This window comes from Haliaeetus leucocephalus, unplaced genomic scaffold (assembly GCF_000737465.1).
Source record: "Haliaeetus leucocephalus isolate CR32 unplaced genomic scaffold, Haliaeetus_leucocephalus-4.0 Scaffold351, whole genome shotgun sequence".
Classification (NCBI taxonomy): domain Eukaryota; kingdom Metazoa; phylum Chordata; class Aves; order Accipitriformes; family Accipitridae; genus Haliaeetus; species Haliaeetus leucocephalus.
In genome coordinates, this window is record NW_010972787.1 from 4,099,811 (window position 1) to 4,121,215 (window position 21,405).

Here is a 21,405-nt window from a genome sequence, read left to right on the forward strand (position 1 = left end):
AGTTGCGGATGGCACTTTACACGGGCACACTAGAGACAGTGGGGATAAGCACAGTGTTATAGTCTTAAGAAACAAGTTGAAAGCGTCACTCATTTCTGCAAGATACCAGATCACCAGAGTGCCACTCTGCCTCTTGCCACCTCTGGGCAGATTTACCAGTTATAGGGAGAAAAATAATCAAAAAGAATACAAGAGCATCAGGGCACTATACTGCCAAGGATGCTATATTTAGGAGATAAGAGATGTCATGAAGGGGAGGTGTGCTTGTATCAGGATCTGTTCCTTTACCAAGTCTTTATTACTCAGTTAATACCTGGATAGCCCCCTTCCTAGGAGGCTACTAGGGTAGTGTGAAGGGCAATGGCACGATGGCAGCATAGGTACAGCTCACAAATCAGCATTTCAAGCACGGCAGCATTCTATGACAGCACAAGGTATTGCTACTCAGGTTGCCCACCTTGCAAAGCATCCACGGTGAGAAAAAGGGTGAAGAATTTGAGTTTTGAATACTTACTAGATCTACTTATGTGGGATATGCAATGCAAGGCTAGCACAATAGCAGTGCTACATCGAGCTGCTATAGGATTGAAATTACAATATGCACCTCCAGTTCAGCCCAGCCTTAAAGCAAGATCTTTGTATTTGACAAGTTACAGATAGAGTTGGATATATAAACTGATTCTACCAGATACATTTATAACCTGAAAGAAAACCTAATGTTTAGGTGCTGCTTCTAACAACAAACCTAAAACTTACAGTGCTAAAAACTTTCCAATTTTATGCTGCAAAATCAGGTAGTCAGATAAACACCTATGACTCAAGGTTACCATTCTATTACATCAGTACCCAAGCACACCTGTCTGGTAAATAATTTGTTCTTTTGTTCACATCATTGCAAGACTTTCTTTTGCATTACAACGAAGGTAGTTTGTAAGTTAATATACATCAACAGGTTTGAGACAAGGATGTCCACATTGTACCTTTATAAAACAACCCACATTAAACTCTATCCATATACTCAATAGCAGCAACACATTTCTACTGACAATCATGACATGCTTGACTAACATGTGCCATAAGGTGACAGCAGGATGTTCAAGCCTCTGCCTATTTCACAGACAAGGTTTGCAAGAATTTGTAAGCTATACGCTTTGTATTACCATATTTCCCATCATATCCCAAACTGCATTAAAATCTAGACAAGGCAGTCAGTAAGAAAGAAAAAAGCTGTAACAGTTTGATATAATGCACATCATAATTGAAACATTACAGTCTGGTTGAGCTCTCCGGTTTCCATCAGAAGGCAGAGTTATCTATATTCACTCTGTACAAGAACTTCACTTAACCAAGAGCAGAAGTGTCCCTTTTGCCTTAAAAAACCCTGAATATAGCCTGACACTCAGAGCAAAGACTTCACTCCAAACCCTGCCCCCCTCTTCTCCAAAGTGAAGGCTACCACATGCCTCCCTGCTATCAAGGAACCCTTCTATAAGAAGCAGGCCTAATTTTGTTTTAGACCCCACACAACAGATCTAGTACGTTACCTGCTACATCTCAGACAAATTCAGAGTAACCAGAAAGATGGATACCTATATTGAGAGCTGTTTCCTGTTTATCCCCCGTCAGAATCCATATCTTAATTTCTGCCTTCATTAGCGTGGCTATTGTTTCTGGAACACCTGCTTGCAGGCGGTCTTCAATGGCTGTAGCTCCAAGAAGCAGTAAATCCTGGAAAAAAGAATTTGAGAGATTGTTTTCTTAATATAAACATCTGTTTGGAATATACTCAAAAAGGAATCGAGGACAACATGTTGTGCCTCATTGCTAATACAACTTTTTGACAAGCAATATACACTACAGTAAATTTCTGGTGTGGCTATTCTACTTCCTCTGCATACAATTCACATTTCAAAAGGTACAGAATGGAACAGCGTGTTTTTGATCAAAAAGATGGCAAAGTTTCAAGAGCAATTCATTGAAGTTATACAACTCCAAAGCTAGCCTATGGATGAACATATATACTAGAGTATTCACTAATCACCATAGCGACATAACGAGCGGTCACAGTTAATGTATTTCTTAAGCTCACAAAACAAAAGTCACCTGGCATCACATCATTTAAACTAATTTCCCCCCATAAAATGCACATACAGACTGGATACAATCACTCAAAGCAAAAATTATTGCAGCTATTTATGGATATAATCACTACATTTATGTAATACAAGTGGTATGAACATTAATCAATCCAAGTATCTCTAGTCTACATACAGATGTCTGCCAGGAAAACATGCCTTGTACAACAAATTTAATACTACAGAGTTAGCCACATTCTTATGCAATTCTAAAGCAACTGCTTGAAGAGATTTGGCCATGTTACCGAAAAAAGGTCACACAGACAAAAATACCTAAGAAATAAACATTGTCAAAGGCACAATCTACTCAGCAGATTTTAACTTTAAAAGCATTTTAATGATTCCTTAGGTATGTAAAAAGAAATTGATACAAACTCAGTTTAGTTATACTGTATCATTTCAGGAATTGCACACAAAAAGTAACAGCTTCTATTTGTAGGGACTATAATTATTCAAAACAAGTGTAAACAGATGAAATGAACAGAAGTAGTTAGAGTTGGTGGTGTTCAGCCTAGAAAAGACAAGGCTCCAGGGGGACTTTATTGTGGCCTTTTTATATATATATATAGGGAACTTATAACAAAGATGAAGAAAGACTGTTTGCCAAGGCCTGCAGTGGCAGGACAAGGGGCAATGGTTTTAAACTGAAAGATGATAGATTTAGATTGCACATAAAGAAGGATTTTTTTTTTTTTTTTTTACAATGAGGGTGATGAGACACTGGAACAGGCTACCCAGAGAAGCTGTGGATGCCCCATCATGGGAAGTGTTCAAGGTCAGGCTGGACGGAGCTTTGAGTGACCTGATCTAGTGGAAGATATCCTTGTCCATGGCGGGGGGGGGTGGACTAGAGGATTTTTTTTAAAAGGTCCCTTCCAACCCAAACCCTTCTATGATTCTACAAAGAGGGCATCTTGAGCAGCTCCTGCTTGTATGAATCTCTGCATGCATAAAGAAGGAGTTATGCCAGCTTACACACCTGTATGAATGAGTTACAGGTCTTACAAAGTTTAAGTTCTGTAATGAGATATTCAGCTGGTAAAGGTAGGAGAAACAACTTACATAAATCATGTGCTTTAGTACCCTACAGCCTCCTGATGAAATGTTTGCCCTATCAATGCCAACAACATTTGAAGGTTACAAATGCAATCCAAGTGTGCAATTGTAGATTGTCTTTTATTCCTAAAATCATTGACAACAGTTAAATATGACAGAAAAGGGATCGGCATGGCTGACCTACTCAAGCAGGGGAGTTACTATTGTGCCTGCTGAACCCCCTCCACCGGTGTACTGGTGGGGAAGGAAGCCAGTTTAAGTTTGTCTCTACACGTGCACCTGTACTATGATCTAGTGATCTCAACACTCAGACTGACTGCCCTGGTTTCAGTTGGGATAGAGTTAATTTTCTTTCTGGTAGCTGGTATAGTGTTATGTTTTGGGTTCAATATGAGAAGAATGTTGATAAGCAACAGCTGAAATCATCAGTGTGTAAGTAGTGTTTGGCCAAAGTCAAGGATTTTCCAGCTTCTCATGCCCAGCCAGCAAGAAGGCTGGAGGGGCACAAGAAGTTGGGAGGGGACACAGCCAGGGCAAAGGGGTATTCCATACCATGTGATGTCATGTCCAGTATATAAACTGGGGAGAGTTGGCCTGAGGGGGATCACTGCTCAGGAATTAACTGGGCATCGGTTGGCAAGTGGTGAGCAATTGCATTGTGCATCACTTGTTTTGTATATTCCAATCCTTTCATTATTACTATTGTCATTTTTTTGTTATTACCATCAGTACTAGTTTCTTCTTTTTTGTTCTATTAAACTGTTCTTAACCCACAAGTTTTACTTCCCCCCCGCCCCCAGTTCTGTCCCCCATCCCACTAAGGGGGGAAGTGAGTGAGCAGCTACATGGTGCTTAGTTGCTGGCTGCAGTTAAACCACGACACTGAAAGTAGCTGTCCCACTCTAGTTTGAGCCCTTAGATGAAAAAAACCAGCCTGTTAAAATACATTATATTTTATGTTACAGCCACAAGTCAGTTTATTATCTAGAAATGCCTACAGACCAGAGAATTTAAACTGGGAAACACCAGCTACAGAAAAAAAAAAAATTAAGTTTCAAGTACAGTTCCCTGCTCCTTGGTATGACCAGAAAGCAAACATCAGCAGTAAAGAAACACAGGGGATACTTCCTACCAATATGGCACTAAGTCCAAACTCCAATTCTACAACCCACTCATGGGTCCCCTTTTTTTCAAGATATTAGAATTGTGAAAATAGGCAGGAGGTAGATGGCCAAAAATGATCTAAGGTTTGAGAAGACATTTTTAAATAAGAGAATCAAGCCATGTTCATTTTTTCACCTCAGTGAAAATACAAGAGTATGACAACACAGTATAGGAAGCAGAAACCTGAAAGGAGCTCTGCAAACCTACAAAACCAAGGATTAGATAACCACACTGCTACGGACTGACCAACACAAAGCAAGGCCCAAACTTCAGCTCTTACAGAGTTCTTGGAGTTCTTCTGTTACCCCATGAAAGTTAGCTCCCATCCTAGTCTTGACCTCTTTCCCTCTTCTGCCCCAAATAACATAAATAACAGTGCTCCAGAACTTAAGTTGCATTGTTAATATTAATTAAAGAAGAGACTGAAATTCAAAGAGTGTTTTAAAGAAACCACTAAATAAAATGAGTGAATGAACCAAAGGAAAAGAGCATGAACAAGCGTAGGTGAGAAGTGCGACGACCAGCATGTCAGAAAGCAGTAAAAACAGCAACTATCAAAGAAACACTGGCCCCTAGTGTTGATATTTTAACATTTCATTCATTGTGGGATTACAGCATTTCAAAATGGTTCTCTGATACCTGCCCTCCCCTTCCAGAATTATGAGTTCTGCAACTTGCATGGAACAGTTTTTCACCTTTTTTCAGTTCATGCGACTACAGGCCTTGGTGAGCGCTTTTTTTTCATCTACAGTGAATACAACACCTTTCAGAAAACCTGAACTGTGACTGCTGTATAAAGAAGAACAAATTTCTCTTCCTATAGTAGTAGTACATGGGAACTCTGTGCAACACGATGATTTTATATGTTATCTTTGTCAAGTTACATCAACCTTACACAAGACAACAAGATAAAAAGAATGTGAGAAAAGAGTTTAAGTAGCAATGACCTTTTATACATAAGTTTGTCTCGGATTTATGAATTAAAACTTGAGGTCTATGGACTGAACAGGCTGCCAATTAAGAATACCTTTTCAGTTTCTCATTAATGAAATCAACAGTTGGTTTTACTGTATAAAGCCCAAATGCCATGGGAAGAGACACACGTAAGGGAATCTGTATCTGATAATCAAAAAAGTAGGCATCTTACCTTTTCAATGATCTCATAGCATTCCTCCAGCTTCTGAGTTCTATCTTTCAGAACTGTACTGCTTTCATTGTAGACATTCAACCACTCTCTGTAAGAGTGTTCTGACAGATCTGCATAAGCAATGCACAAAGTCCTCAGACCTGCAAATCAGAAGACAACAGCCATTACACACAGTGAAATTATACTGAGTATCAGCATATCATTAATGCCCTAACAAATGCTAGATTCTAACCCTCTCATTGGAACAACAGTAGCTTTTCATGCACACTGTTAAACTCTGGATTTGAGAAAATCTCCTTGTACATTTTTGAAGCATTTGGGTTTTTACAAATGTAAAACAAAAAGTCTAGCTCATTTAGGTCACTAATGTTGGTACAAATCAAGAAAGACCCTAATGGGCACAAAATTCTCCCTGATTTTCAATATTGCAATCTAGCCATACTAGAGCAACAAAGTGTCATCTTTAATCTTTAGTTTGAGTATGAAAGCAAGCTTGGCTTTCATGTATTTCCAAAAAGATCAAATTAAAGAACCGGCTATATATTGTGATGGGAGATACTACTTAGTCAAACATAGTGCACAGCCTACATTTCCTCTTAGAAAGACTGTTTCCTCCTTCAGTGTATATACGTAACTCACATTATTAATGGGAGTTACACATGCACAAAAGAGAATAGGGCCCATGAAGTATGAAAACCATTTTATTAGACCACTGACAAAAATTAACATACAGAACTAATGATTTTTTTTTTCCTGGCCTGAGTCAAGCAGAAAGGAGTCTCTGCCATAAAATACAAACATTTCATTACTGGGAATTTGGCAGTCTGCAAAAAAAAAAAAAAAAATTTTTTTTTTCTTTTTTTCCAGATTTAGGAAGAAAACCAGTGGTTCATGGTTTTACTAGAATGCAAATATCTTACGCTGCTGCAGAAGAGGGAACAAAACTAAGTACTTCCTTGTGAACAGAGGCATTACATCAGTCACAAAGGCCTTACAGACCATTTCAGGTCATCTTTGATATCTTGGTCTTCCAGGCTTTTCAGCATGTTCAGATTATCACTCTGCTTCATAAAGCCAAGGACTTTATCATCCGACTTCTACACTGGTAAAAACACCTCTAACTCTAATCTAATTGACATATTCCAGGCAATACAAGTCATACCCTTTCCCTTCGCTATGGGCACAGAGAACTGCATCTTTTCCTTCTAAATTCCACTTCCCTACTGAAATTGCACAGAAGCAGGGCACAAACTTCCTTAAGCTTAAAATTATCCTAGAGTTGTTAATATGCTGATTACACACCGCGTATTAATTTATCTTCATAACCATCTTATTTGGCACTGCAAAGCTTAGACCATGCAGAATGTGCTGCAAATAATTTGATAAACTGAATTCTCATGACATGCTGTTTCTCTTACCTTCTGTTGCGAAGTATTCAAGATGGCACAGTGTTTGCTCCATATACTGGGAATCTTTTGAAAGCCTCTCAAAAATTACATTATCCTATTAAAACCAAATTCATTACAACAGAGTAAGTCTACATATGAAGTTTCCATCTGTATATTTACAAGCTCAAATGAAGTAACCTGAGTGGACTTACTAATAACAGAACCCAAGACTATATTTACAAGCAATACATTTGGGGTTTAGAGACTCTGGTTTGAGTATGTCATCCGGACTGTGCCCAAGAGCAGAGATACTGCATCACTTAAAACAATGAGGATGGAAGTACACTCTGCCCTCCTCCCTCTTTCCATAAAGGGGTGCCCATTACTGGGCAGTACAGAACACTCCTTTCTGAATTACTAAGCAGATACACTGATTTTCAGAGAATACAAGTGTCTGGTCTTATTCAGTACACATTGTAGTCCCATGCAGGAGAGCTTCTGGCAATCCTTTCTAAAAAAGATTTCCACTGATGTTAAAAAAAAAAAAAAAAAGGCAGAAACACTGATCAGGTTCTACCACAAAATTTTCTCAGAAATAACCTTCCTCCTGCAGCAGCTTTCTTGATCACTAAATCAAACAGCAATTGAAAAGGCCCAGGTAACAGCTGCAATGAAAATACAGCACCATCACCTCTGTATCTAGAGTCTCTGGATTTTATTCTGCAACTACTGGGACAAGTTGCTACACACACATAAAATACAGAAACCTTACTTTTGCTCAAATGTGTACTCTTAAGCTACGTAAACAGGCCTACACCTATCATTGATTAGACACAAGCATACACACGAGTAATTTATGATAGAAGTGACAGGACAGGAGATCACTATCAGAATGCGGAAGAGTTCACATAGAACAGGCACCAAACTTGCACTTCAGATGAGTGCCAGATGCAGCAGAACATACCTGACAAAACACCAGATTACACTAATTACTACAACCCTTTTGCTCTGTTAGACAGCTAAGCCTGCTCATATGGAAGACAGCATGGAATTTTTTACTACTAACTCTCCTGTTCTCCATCTCTTCCAGTGCCACACTCCAAGAAACAGTATCAACTTAGGCATGGTATGAGCAACAAGCAGCTGCAGATCTGTGCAGTCCTACTACACATACAACTTTGAAATACTGCACACGACAGTGGGCTTAATTCACTCCTACCACACCAGCATGAAGCTGGCACATCTTTATCAAATCAGGGGAGTTAAACTGAAGCAACAGTGCAGTGCACCCAGACCTCTGTGTCAGGACAAATTCAAGTAAACCAGATCCTTACAGAAGTCTGAAATAGTTTTCCCTGTTGCAAAAAGCCACCTCCACAGTTTTCCATTGAAATTAGAACCACTCTCTGGCTGTGGCCAATGCTAGTTTTGCAGCCTTTGTACTTTGGCAAGTTATTGCTCTTGTCAGTGAGGACAGAAGCACAACATGGTGCAAGTCATGATGACAAATAAGAGCAAATGGAGAGATGTGACAGAGCTGTATCAACAGCCAAGCACTTGAGAACAGATTTTAGTATTACAGATTCAGACAACAGCATTTAGACTAGCTCCTAAACTGCTGCTACACAGCTGGGTGAGATCCTGACTTTGTTAAGTAAAGGGTACTGCTCCCATTAGTTTCAGGATTTCAACTGGGTAGTAGAAAGCCTAGCAACCTTCCTGCCTGCAAAAAGTCAGAGAAGGAATGACAGATCTCTTAAATCACTTGGCCCTAAACAGAAAGCCAACCAGTATTATGTATGAGACATGAAATGCCAGCATCAGCCACAGCTGTTGAAACAATAACTGGTAGTGTTAGTTCTCCATTAGGTAGCATAATTACTTACAGCCCCTTTGCAGTAGAGACGTAGCTGTCCTGCTGGAGTTCGAACTATCACTGACATTCTCTTCCTGTTGCTATTGAAAGAAAAATATTTGCTTTCATTAGTCATAGTGATGAAGAGTAAGTCCTGTTCTAACCAGTGAATTTTCTCAGATGCATTTACTGCATCTGAAATAAGGTGAGATGTAACAGTAGTAACTTAAGACCCCCACAATCCTTCACAGCAAGGAGAAATAAATTACCCATTTCCAGCTTTAGCCCTATGGCTCCCATTGGCAGGCACTCAATCAGAACATACTTGCACCTAAATATGAGCAAGAATTTGGAAAAGAGAAAGATGGCACAAAAATCTTCTTGAAAGAAGATGCATCACATTTCTTCTCAGCTTTTCCTTATTCCTCAAGCAAAATTGTTTTGGGGACTCAGGCTAGAAATGGAATCATTAAGGCTGATAGAGTATTTACTATAGGCATAACAGACATTGGAATAAGAATCCACCAACAAAGGCAGTTATTTAACCTCCTAACTCAAAAGAAAGCAGAAATGTCATAGAAAGGAATCGTGGTATACACCAGCTCTTGGCCTCCCTATAGGTTCTTTATATTGGTCTAATCAGACCTACTTAGTTGAGATTATATAGAACAAAGTCAGACCCTCTGAGTAGGGCTGCATATTAAGACAGTCAAGTTGGAGAATTTTTTTTTTTTTTTTAAATAAAGGTAAATAGCAGCATACCATACACAGATGTTTAACAAAGGAAGGTGGGCAAGGTTTGTTTTTTGGTTTTGTTGTGTGTTTTTTTTTTTAAAAAAAGATCAGTTTTGGCATTTTACTTATCCATCAAGTGGCTTTAAAGGAGCCAGTGGAAAAGAATGCAGCTTGTAAGAGGCAGAGGCAAATCAACTCTCATCAAGAGAACCCTAAGAACGTGTGGTTTCATAGAATTCTTTTCCTTAGTGAAAGGAGACCTCAAAAGCATCCTCCTTCCTCGTTGCCTGCTTGCCAATATGTACAAACAGATCAGGGTGTAGAGCAATCTTCCTCCTGCTCTGAAGTTGCTCTGGGAAATTTAGCCCCTTTTCAGGGCTCAAGAGCCATATGTAAGAAAGTAAGCTCTTGGCACGTATTGTCAGACAAAACAGTCTCTAAGACTTTGTGAAGAAAGTCTGAAAGGACAGTAATTAGCTGTGCCCAAAATTTCTGCAGCAAGCTAATGACACTAAGAAACTTCCATGTGCTTTTTGAAATCTAATTATAGGAACTCCCTTCCCTGGTCAAGTGGGAAGCTGCTACACAGAGGGAAGAGCTAAACCAGCTCTTTTCTGCTACATGATGGCTACAGCTACTCCTGTCTACAGACACCAGGGTACTGGTCAACTTGTCAAACCCTAAAAGACTTAGTACTATTTTAGATATCCCCACAAGTTGCCCAAGTAGCTATATTCTGAATGAAAAGGGTAAAGTAGCCAAGAGAAATCTTCAAAGCAAGCCAGAACACAAGAAAAACTACCTACCCAAATATTCTGACTGCAGTTTTACATACTCCATTTTGAGCAGAACCAGCCAACTTAAAGATAGCAGAGAACAAGACTCCAAGGCTTTAAGCCACAGTAAGAGTAAAAAAAACAGTAAAAAAGCCTGCTGACTAGCACCATTCAAACTGACAAAACTTTATCAACTGAAAAGGAGAAAGCACCTTTTACCATCTCCAGTCATTTAGGGGCCTGTTTCATCACACAAAGTTCCTTGCTCATCTTAACTAGCCTGACAAGTTAAGAATGTTTGCAAGGTCTAGTTTTTCATAGCTAGAGTGGTTCTTAAAGGGGCACCAAAAAGTCCTCCAGTTGTAGATTCCACCTACTCAAAACCAAGTAATTTACAGAAGCACTAGACAAGTGCAATCACAGTCGCAAAGCATGTTCCTGAAGTAGACAAATGACACATCAGAAAATCAATGAGGCACAGAATGACACTTCCAGGGCAGCAATTTCTCAGTAAGCCAACAGAGCTGGAGTGGCAGGGGAAAGCTTCATACTCATGTGCCACAGCCACCAGTTTGTAAGAATCTTTGTATTAGTCCTATGTTGGAAATTAGGAGAAGGAGGGGCAGGACACAATTAGGGAAGTTCAGCTTTCCTACTGCATCAGCTGTATCTTTTTATTATCAATAACATGTTTTCAAAAATGGTTTTCTTGTTACCCTGTATTTAGTCCATTAAAGGAAAACTTACCTGGAAAACTCCAGCACGTTAAGAATTTCAAAGGTTTTTTCTTTTCCCAGCTACAAAAGAAAGCATGTACTATTATAAGTATAATTTGTAGTATATTGTTACATGTGCAAACATGCAAGTTGGTTAAACACCTTGGTTCACACATCCCAGTGTACATACGATGTGATAATAGCTCCCTCTGCTGGTAAAAATGAGGTAGAGCCCTATTCAATGAAGGCATTCTAATCTTACTTGAATATCTAGCATTGCAGCATCTTCCATTTACTATTTTTACACCATTTCAAGGAACGAATATCTTACTCCAGAAGGGTAAGCATGCTCTGAAAGTTAAGCTGCATATTTACTTCTAACAGCTATCAACTAAGAGACATATTACAGACAGTGAGCATTATTCCAAGTTAATGTAAACATGCCATCCGGATCTGGTATTACAATAACCTTTGTATGAACTGCCTTAGCATTTCTTTTACTTGAGTTTACAAGCATATTAGATAATATTTTTTTGTGGCAAAAAATGATTAACTGAGGAGTAATCCCTGTTATCATCAACAACTGTTTACTGGGGTTGAACATGAGCAACTTCAGAAAGGAAAAGGATTTCAAAACACCTTGTCTTTGCCTTTCTTGTTCTACAACAGATGGAAGGAGCAGTGGGAGTTACTGGAGTCTTGAAACTCCAGTGGTAGTTGTAGCACGTGGTTAAAGAAAGGGCTGTAGCAAAAACTAATTGCAGTACAGAGTTATGTCCTACAAGGCACAAATCAATTCAGCAATAACCCCAAGACGAAAAGCCACCTCAAACCCATGTTACATGTACTGCCACTGACTTAGGCAATGAGGAGAGACAGGAACCTCTGGGAATGATAGCTTTTGTTCCTGGCTAGAGACTGACCATGCTCCCAACTTGGCACGTATGAGTATAAAACTGGGCCAGGTGGGCCTGGGTCTTCCCACAGAAGAGAGAAGAGCCTAGATAGCTCTAGATGACACTGCTCATCCTAAGCTTTTCCCCTTTAAACTAAGCAGCAGTTTTCTGAGAAGTTGTAAAAAGTTTGTGACAAGTCCCAGGAAGATGTATGTTTTAAGTGCTTAAAGGCTTAGTAGTGTACCAAGAAACTTGAAAGTGAATGCACCTGAGATGAAGGACAAAAATACATCCATTATTCTTAATAACCACCCTACTAGCTACACCTGTGTAAATCTGGAGCCACTTCAGCTTAGACTGCAACTTAAGTCAGAATGTGACCCCGTGGGTTTGAGACTGCCTATGTCAACTCTAATCTATTAACTATACATCCCTGCATACAGAGCTTGTTAAGCAGATACATCTTCTACAGAAGATCTTACTCAGAAGAAAAATTACATTTTAATACAAGAAATCAAACATTCAGAAATACAGTAACCATTAAACATAATAGAAAGTCTCCCAGACACTTAAGTTTCCTTCTAATGTGAGTGTTCTCATCTGTGCTTCCCAGACAAGGGAAATACTCTTCAGGCACAACTGCTGTCACTTGCAACTTCCTATTGCCCATGCCACACAAAAGGGCAAAGGGCTTTGCATCTAAAAAACAGAGTAAGACAACTTTTCCCAGTCTGCAAAAGCCTTTTGCATGTAGCACCCTAAAGGCCCTGTAAAGGGTAACTTAAAAGAATCACACAGGAGACATTTATGCTCTGCATGAGCTTGGCAGTCTGTGCCACATGCATTTACTACTTACCGCATCAATAATAACCGAATGTGGAGTCCGTCCTGTGAAGACATAACCAAGTTTTTTTGCTCCTTTCACTAAAGCCCCTTCATCTGCCAATACAAGAAAAGCTTAGGTTTAATCTGGTGTGTAGAAGAGGCCTGTAAAGCCCATACTTAAATCTGCCACACCGCCAAAACACAGAAGCCCCCTTTCCCATGTACTCTGCCACCTGTAGAGTAGATCTGCACACACTTCCAGAAGAACATCCACATTTTAGTCCTACAAAGGCCATGCAATATCAACTACACAAATTTCATATTCAACCTGTATAAAACGTCCTGTAATTATTGAAGCATTAAACTCTATTGGTGTGGACAAAACATACTTCTCTACAAGAAAAGGGGGAAATAGCTGTTCTGAAAGCAAGATCAAAGCTATGTTATTCTGAATTCCTAAAACATACATTTAATCCCTTTCCTGCTGTAAAGGCACTAAGATCAGGTGCTATAGAAATCCAGCATTGTCTTCTGGGGACTGAACTGGGCTGTGTCATTCAGAGGTCAAATAACCCAGCTGAAACCAGAGCCAACACCTCTACCTCTAGTAGGTAGTTATAGAGCCTCATTAAGGAGCAAGCAACATTAAGCACAGCCACCATATAGGTGCGTTTAGTGCCCAACTCAAGCAACCCTAATGTCTCTAAAGCTCCCTTGTCTCCTCACAGCTCATGAACTGTGACCAGAGCTGCCTTACATGGGCTCTTCAGGCACTCTATTAGGACATAAATCAGAAACGATACTCCTCCATCACTCAATACATCACTACAACAATTCTAGAAACATCCTCAGTAACAGAGATAAATTTGATGGTGAGCAGGGCCCTGCTGTTCTGCATTTTGGGCCTGCCTACCTCCTTTGCTACCTCTGTGCTACCTGAAAGAAGGAAGAAATGGGTGAAGGGCAGGCCCAAATATGGCCACGACTCTGCTCTTGGTTGTATTGTATCATGTATCAGCACCTTGTATCTGCACAGAACAAGATGGGAATCTACTAGATCAAGAAAAACAGTTTACACTCATGCCAAATAAAGCAAGTAACTCTTCCTGCAGAAACAAATCAGTACTTCCATAGATCAGCTCTATGCACTAGAAGTTTTACTTTTGCTTTTCACCCCTGCAGAAAGGCTAGAGTAGAAGGTCTCACGAGAGCAGAAAGGATCATAAGCCCAGCCTAGCTCTGCAGAATCATCACGGACTTGGACATTTTGTGGGAGACATTCAAAAGCAGTGTGCACTAATGACAGCAGATGCCAGATCTACTGCTAGCATCATGGGGGACATCTTGTTTTCAAAATCCATGACCTTTATGGAAATTTCTGGACCTTCCTTCTACCTACTCCCTCACTCCTTCCCTCCCAAAAAAGAAAGCAATGACCAACCTGGAGAGGAGGCCTGGTAGATTATTTTATTTCCTTGTCTCTCAGGAACAACAGTATGACACACGGCCAGCAGAGTGAGGAACTCCTGTATGTGCACAGCTGTGGGCTAGACAGGACATCAGAAGAGTCAGGTTTAGTATTACACACAGACTGGGAGGCAGCTGTTCACTAACTTGAGAAGACCTCTTCAGTACCACAGACAAAAAAAAAATACTCTGTTCTCTATTTACGGTAGTTGTCTTGGTCCCAGAACATCAATACAGCAAAGTTAAGGGCCAGCTTTAATGAAGTAGAGCGCTAATGATAAAGACCTCACTTAAGTTGCAGAGAGCTGGGAAGCCAGAATATTCCCCCATCCCCCCAAACATAAAAGCACTAGTTTTGCATCACCCCAAGCTTTATACAGGCAAAGATGACTGCCACAAGATGCTGATAATAATCAAGCAACAGGGAATACTACTTTGGTAGCTTCCACAACAGCTTTCAACAGATTGACAGTAACCACACCAGAATTAAACTCATTGCAACTGCACCCTTAGTGATGAACATCCAAGCTGACAGCAGCTGATGAGCCAGTAGAAGGCAACATCATGTGCTCTTCCACAGGAACACATCATCCAGCCAAGCAGAAATTTGATCAATGGTCCCTACACATTCAGCATCACGAGAACACATATTATGAAACATTGTGCACATACTGCGTAGTCACCAGCCATTCCAAAGTGCTTGAAGAGACACCAGGTCTACAGCTCACTGAAGGTGCTACGGCACGTAAATCACAGGCCCCTGATCAGCAAATTGTGGCAAATGTAGCTATAGCGACTGGAAATGGAATCCCCCATCCCATTCTTCACTCCTTTCCACTCCTGCCTCTGGCACAGCATTTCTGGTCTCACAGCAGTCAGGAATGGTACTCAGCTGCACAGCTCACAACCTGCCATACTAAATTCATCCACAGTTCACACAGATCTTTAAGACACTTGGCTGAAACAACTGAAGGGAACAGATGTTCAACTCTGCTGCATTCCTAACATCCACACTTGGTAGCATCAGTATCTTGCATCACAGCAGTTGTTTGCTCAGTGACTGAGTCAGACATAAACTTCCCAGTTCTGCCTTCACAGAAGCCTTAGCTGACTTGGCAAACCCTCACAAAATTTTTGCATATGAACATATCATCTAGATTCCAAAGTTTTCATTAGCATAGCGTATTTTGCATATACTGTCTTAACAGAGCTACTACAAATTCAAGATCATTACAAGAGCTGTTAGCACAAGGTCAGGCCAAAACCCTACTACTGTAATATTAAGAACAAGATCAGATGAAGAATCCTACAAGATTCTAGTAAAACAGGATCCAAGTTTGCGGGTTTTTTTAAACAGTTAATTAAAAGATGCTTCTACACAATTTATTCTGCTAGTGTACACCAGAATGTTTCACAACAGAAAAAAGGCTACAATGTTCAAATGAAACTTTTTCAAGTGAAAAATACATGCCTCCAAAAATCCTCTGTTGTGAGAGACTTGTATTATATGTTTTCTAAAAGTACATGCAGTACACAGTTATTTTAGAAAACCCTTTAATCACACAAAACTACCAAGACATTAAAGATTCCTCCATTTCCCAGTCTTAGAGGGGCACTTCAAATTGAACTTCTCACAATTAGCAGTAAGATGAGCACGATCCCAACTGGCTCTCAGACACATCAATGCTTCTCTCCCCAAGCCAAGCTATGTGACAAAAACAAAACCAAAGTTTCGTTCTATCTCAGGTCCTGTTTCAGGGCCAAGACCAAGAATGGGCAAAAATTGTTGAGTTTGTTTTTTCAATATGTTGCACACAGCCTACGTACTTGAATAGCAGAAGGATGCACTGGCAATAGCAAGATTTAATTAGTAGGAAGTGAATTACTATGAAAGCAATGAAACAGTGTCAGTTGGCAAATGTGTTAAACACAAACAAAAAGTAAGCATATCAGGAACAAAGTAATAAAGAAACTAAAGATGCAATACTTATTTTCTTGTTTTACTTCAGTTACTTTATCATGAATATTTTCAAAATAACTGTTCCACACAGGACCTTTATCTTTGCATACAGAAACTTCTGAATTGTATGGTCACACACCACTACAATAACAACAGTTGTAGCTTTTGACATGCTGGAGTGCAGAGGCTGTGTTCAAGCAAGTGAACAGATGGAATATAATCAGAGAATAGTGTGTGAAATGTTAAGTCCACAGCAAATTACTGGTCAGGAAGTTACTGCTGCTCCATTATTTCCAGTGAAAGCAATGAAAGTTTTATCTCCATCTCAAAATGCACAGCCTACCAGATTCTTATTTCAGCATCCATTGCTGCAGACCTTTGATGTCCTCCTTAAACTTGTGTCACCTAGCCCCTTACACACTTTCATAGTACGTGTTCTATCAGCTGGAAACAACCTGTCTCCGGTAATGTCACAGATTTTAATCCTTCCTATGTATTTATTTCTGCTTTCAAGCCAGCAATGTAATTTGTTGCTATCTTGGTATTTTCACAGCTCACAATGTATAAAATGGCAATCTTCCAATTCTATAGCAAGTGATCATCAGAGACCCAGTTTATCACATCAGCTCCTCCACACAGCTGTCATTTGTTTCCTTTCTTTATTGTTCCAGCACTGACAAAATATTTGTTGCACTGGCATGAATCAGGATAGGCCATTCAAATTCCTGCTTCAGAACTGTGAACAGAAATATCATTAATAGCTTCTGTGGCAATACATCCCTTGCACCATGCCAAGTTTAACCCCAGCATAATACAGAAGTCCCACAGGTTAACTGATTCTGCTTTATTGTTTATTTTCCTCTATTAAAGCAAGTCTCTGCCATTTTAGAACTCCAATTCTTACTGATGGTCTCTGTGAGACATTCCTTGCTTCCTCATTTAATAAGCTCAGCTCTATTTCTTCCCACCCCATTTTCTTCCTTTTCTATTCATCTGTAGCAGGAACAAAGTTGGCATATTTTAGTCTCTTGTTCATCTGTCCACAGGTAGCTCTCATTTTAAATGCCTTCTCCCCCTATTTTTTCTCCCTGCGTGCAAACAGCTCTGGGTGAAAGCAATTGCTTCTCCTTTCTCTCTGCCTTCTTCAAAGATCCATGGAACATCTGGTGTACAACACCTGCACACCAGCAATAAACCCCACTGGCTGAACTTACTTTGCACACTGGCCCAACAAGCTGAGAACTACAGGCACACTGAGACATAGCCTCATATTTCTGGAAGCAGTTTCTCAATTGTTATCTACAAAGCATTATCTAGACTGAAAGCAAAGTTTCCCTATCTAGAAGGCACAACATTATCTATTATCAAGCAAGGCACAGACCACTGATCAGGAAGCTGTATAACAAGTGTTCATCCCTTTGTGTTCTCCCTTACTCACAGGGAACAAAACACTGAGTCTAAACTCAGTCTTTCAGGGAGCGAGCTGCATTCTGCAGAGCTACGTATCTGCACGTTTGTCATGCATGTCCTTATCTGGGCCTCCTCACTCCAAAGACAGAAACTGCATTATTCTAGCCAACTGGTCACAGTCTGATAAAATTACAAGGAAGTTGCATGTGAAGTTAAAGATATTTATTCATCTCTCCTTTCACTTGTAGCAGTATCAGATCAGTGCCTCTAAATAGAGTATTTCCAGATGAGCAGGACTGACAAGTTTTTTTGACCAAATGGCCTAAAAATGGCCAATGGGCTATTAAGGCACATTAACAGCTTGAGCTTACTATTTTACATGAATATGGCACATTCTGCCAAGGACAGCTAGTAGAATACTCATCTACTTCATTAACAGGGAGAATTATGATTCACCATCTCAGAAATGTGAAGTTCCTACTGTTTTGTTCATTCAAATACCTGGAAAACAATGTGAGGATCGGTCCATATTGGACATGTCTAGAATAATGGAGCTGGTAAGGCTGGAGGGGATCAGGATATTTTAGGCACAGACTCAAAGAAAACATTAACCAGTGTTTGAGAATCAACCAAGTTAAATGCAAGTTTATCTTGTCCAAAGCCACTGAAATATGATCTATAATTAAAGATACTGCCTTGGACTTGAGCAAAATTAAAGTACCAAAGTCCCATGCACAATTAAGGGCAAAAGCAGAAGTGTGAAAGATGTTTCTCACCAAGCTATAACAATTTAATTGTCAGCTATAAAACAGTATGTTTTGACAGTTTTCAGGCAACAGTTACTTTCTGAACCAAAGCCTCCCAGAGGTTCTCACCACCTGAATGTATTTTCCCCTACTGTATTTTAAATTCCAGTTTTTCATACCAGCAGTGATATGTTTTTCTTGTTCTGCTTTCTTAAGGAATTAAAAATCAGCTGATTATAGTGGTCATTTCAAAGCTTGATGGGATAAAAGCCTCAGTTCCCACACACTTCATAAAAAAAGCAGACATGCTGGAGACGTAACTGAACACTTTCATTGCAGTAAAGGTTCAACATGAGCACAACAGTTATCTGTTCTGCCTGACCAGATGCTTAACTACTCATCACACATACTCACTACATCAACTCATGCATCTGCAGCTATACAACGTGCCTGCTGCTTCTTGCCCAAGAAGTAATTTGTGGGCCACAGAACAGAGTTGATATACAGATAGGAATTAGTGGAAAAAGTTCAGTGAGAATCCAGGGAGATAATAGAGAAGTCTAGGATGAGATCCAAGTTTTAGTTCTTTTGCTTCTTGACCTACTTCCCTGCACTCATATCATCAGGGTAAAAAATAAGCCCACACCAAACAGGCTTGCATCCCCATGGTGAGTTTATTCACAGCACATGTGCAACTCACAACCACCAAGATAAAGACCATGTAGCATATTTGCCAAACTTTCTTTTAAGTTTTTGGAAATAACTGATCTTTTCTTATTCTAATAAGAGTTTATACTGTTTTCCTTATAGAAACAAGTCAGCATCATACTCTTGGCACTGCTGCACCATTCATCCAACAGAAGCTGTTACAAAGAAAAAGCATAGGCAGACAAACCTAGGTACTTTATTCCACATTAAAATCCCAGAGAAGCTAAACAATAGCTCCCCATGTTTTCAAGACAAGTTATTTTTCCTTGGAACACTTCCTGCAAGGCAATAAGTCTTTGACTGTTACTCAAGAGTGGACTTGGCCACCAGTCACTCCATACATACCAGTGACCCAGAAGAGCTATGAAATTTAGAGGCAATGCAGGATGCTAAAAACCTTCCTAGCAGATGGAAGACAGTCTCATGAGGACAAGTACAGTATTCTTTGTTTTCAACCTGGAAAAAAGTTACTTGGCACTGAGACAGCTCTAAACTAACACTTGCGACTGGACTGAAAAAAATAAAATCTTCAAGACCAGAGCAATGAGCACTTACTGAGTGTTTGTGAGAGATGGCACATCGACAACTGCAGATGCAAAAGGCAAATGTTTAAAGGGAATTCATTGCCCAGCTGAGTACAGCACCACCTGACCCCACAAGGCAGCTTGTTCTACAACACTTTGGTTTTAACACCTAGTTCACTAAATGAGTAAAGACTGTCAGGCATCTGTAAACAGCATTCACAGCTCTCTACTAGCTGTGAAAACAAAGACACTAAGGAGCTTGAAGTACAAGGAAGCAGTTTGTGCACCTTAACAGCCGACCTCATGCAAAAAGCTAGTGGGCTAGAAACACACGACTTCGCTCTCCCACTATCCTGGAATCCAGCCCTCATCCTACTGATGCAGTTTGACAAATGGATCTTAACTTCCTAAGCAAACTGTCACATGTAGTCCTTGCATTCTTGTGTCTTGTGCTAAACACACCACTTGTCAGTGGGTGGCATCCATCTCTCCAGCAGTCAGGCTCCAAAAGATATCTTTGGCCTACACAAGGTACACCTTAAGTTTCATCAGCCAGAAGTTTCCCCACTGATTCTCCGAGGGCTGAGTTCACAGTGTGCTCAGCCCTAGTCAGCTGTGCAATGACAACAGTATTTACCTGTTCAAGTTGCCAGCCAAAAAGAAACTAGATAGAACATTTGCATGCTGAACATTTATGTATCTGAGCTGTGTAGACTAAGCGACACCTAAGGAAGCTACCAAAATCCTTTATTTGCCTGCTACAACAGCAAATATTCTATCTCCCAAAGTGGAAGCTCTACCCAGAGAAGATCAAAGAATTAGAGATATCCCAAAGTTGAAGAGCCATCTCAAGGCTAGATGAGAAACTCCATCTCACAGACCATTTGATACATGTCATTTCTGCTGAGTCTATTAAAGTCTAACAAAGCACTTTCCTGTATAGATGCCTAAAGCAACAGCCAGTGAGGAAGAACTCAAACACACTTTACCTGTAGCCTGCACCTAAACCAGTAGCCTCCCATTCAAAAGAAGGAGTACCTGGAGTCAGCAACTGCCATAAACCATAACTGTAGCCATATACAAACAAACAGAACACAAAAGAACAGGAAGCAACCCAACTGCAAGTGATGTGCAGTGGGAAGTTCTTCCAGTACAGACGATTACAAAAGCCACACAGGAAACCAGTATGCTGTTGTGGCAGGGGCACCATCCTGAAGGTTAGAGCACAGGAGACACCTTTAGGCTCTATCACCCCAAGGAATACGTAGTGACATCCAAAGTAATTAAATATTCCTTCAGGCATTTACACCATGCTGCATTTCAACTTCTTAAGTACTGTAAAGCAAAACAGAAAGTAAAGCTTTGCTGCACAAAATCAGTATGTTATAACGACATTTTAGATGCTCATACTAAACTTAACCAGCCCAGTTACAGAAGTCACACTAAGGAGAGCAATCAGCTAGTTGAGTTTGTCATTTGAGTTTGTGCTTGCCAATGCCCAGATCCCCTACTGTAAAACAGCTTCTGCAGAATAGAAGGGTCGTGTTTTTTGCAAGTGATTTAAATTGTCTGATGTCCAGTCAGACACTTCATAGCTGCAGGGCTTCTGAATAAGCAATGAACTGACACTCTTCTAAGGACTAGATCCCTTCATGACACAACTGGCTAGGCTAAGTTTTCTAATCACTCAGTCTCAGGCTAAGCTTAAGGTTGCAATTAAGTCCCATCTCTTACATCCTTTATGTAACTGGAATTCCCAACATCTACAAGTATTTAAAGCATCTCCACCCTAGAACCTCCTTACAATGCTCTGGATTACTGTTAAAAACAGTATTTTAACTGTAAGTATGTTTGAATACTCCAAGTATTTTTTTCTTTTGAAGAATTACAATTTCTA

General features: G+C 40.0%; 1 protein-coding gene across 8 annotated transcripts in view; it reads right to left on the reverse strand.

Annotated features, from left to right (window-relative positions):
- The window catches only part of ATP8A2 (ATPase, aminophospholipid transporter, class I, type 8A, member 2), a 310,653-nt gene that overhangs the window by 250,935 nt on the left and 38,313 nt on the right, over window positions 1-21,405 (reverse strand). For all 8 annotated transcript variants that reach the window (XR_774672.1, XM_010572662.1, XM_010572661.1 and 5 more), the window contains 7 exons: window positions 14,135-14,240; window positions 12,725-12,807; window positions 11,004-11,053; window positions 8,777-8,846; window positions 6,921-7,005; window positions 5,503-5,642; window positions 1,590-1,728 (listed from right to left, as the gene is read on the reverse strand). Coding sequence is in view for 7 of the 8 variants with exons in the window: in XM_010572662.1 (XP_010570964.1) it covers window positions 1,590-1,728; window positions 5,503-5,642; window positions 6,921-7,005; window positions 8,777-8,846; window positions 11,004-11,053; window positions 12,725-12,807; window positions 14,135-14,240 (673 nt within the window). In the remaining variant the exon portion in view is untranslated. The remainder of the gene's footprint in view (window positions 1-1,589; window positions 1,729-5,502; window positions 5,643-6,920; window positions 7,006-8,776; window positions 8,847-11,003; window positions 11,054-12,724; window positions 12,808-14,134; window positions 14,241-21,405) is intronic.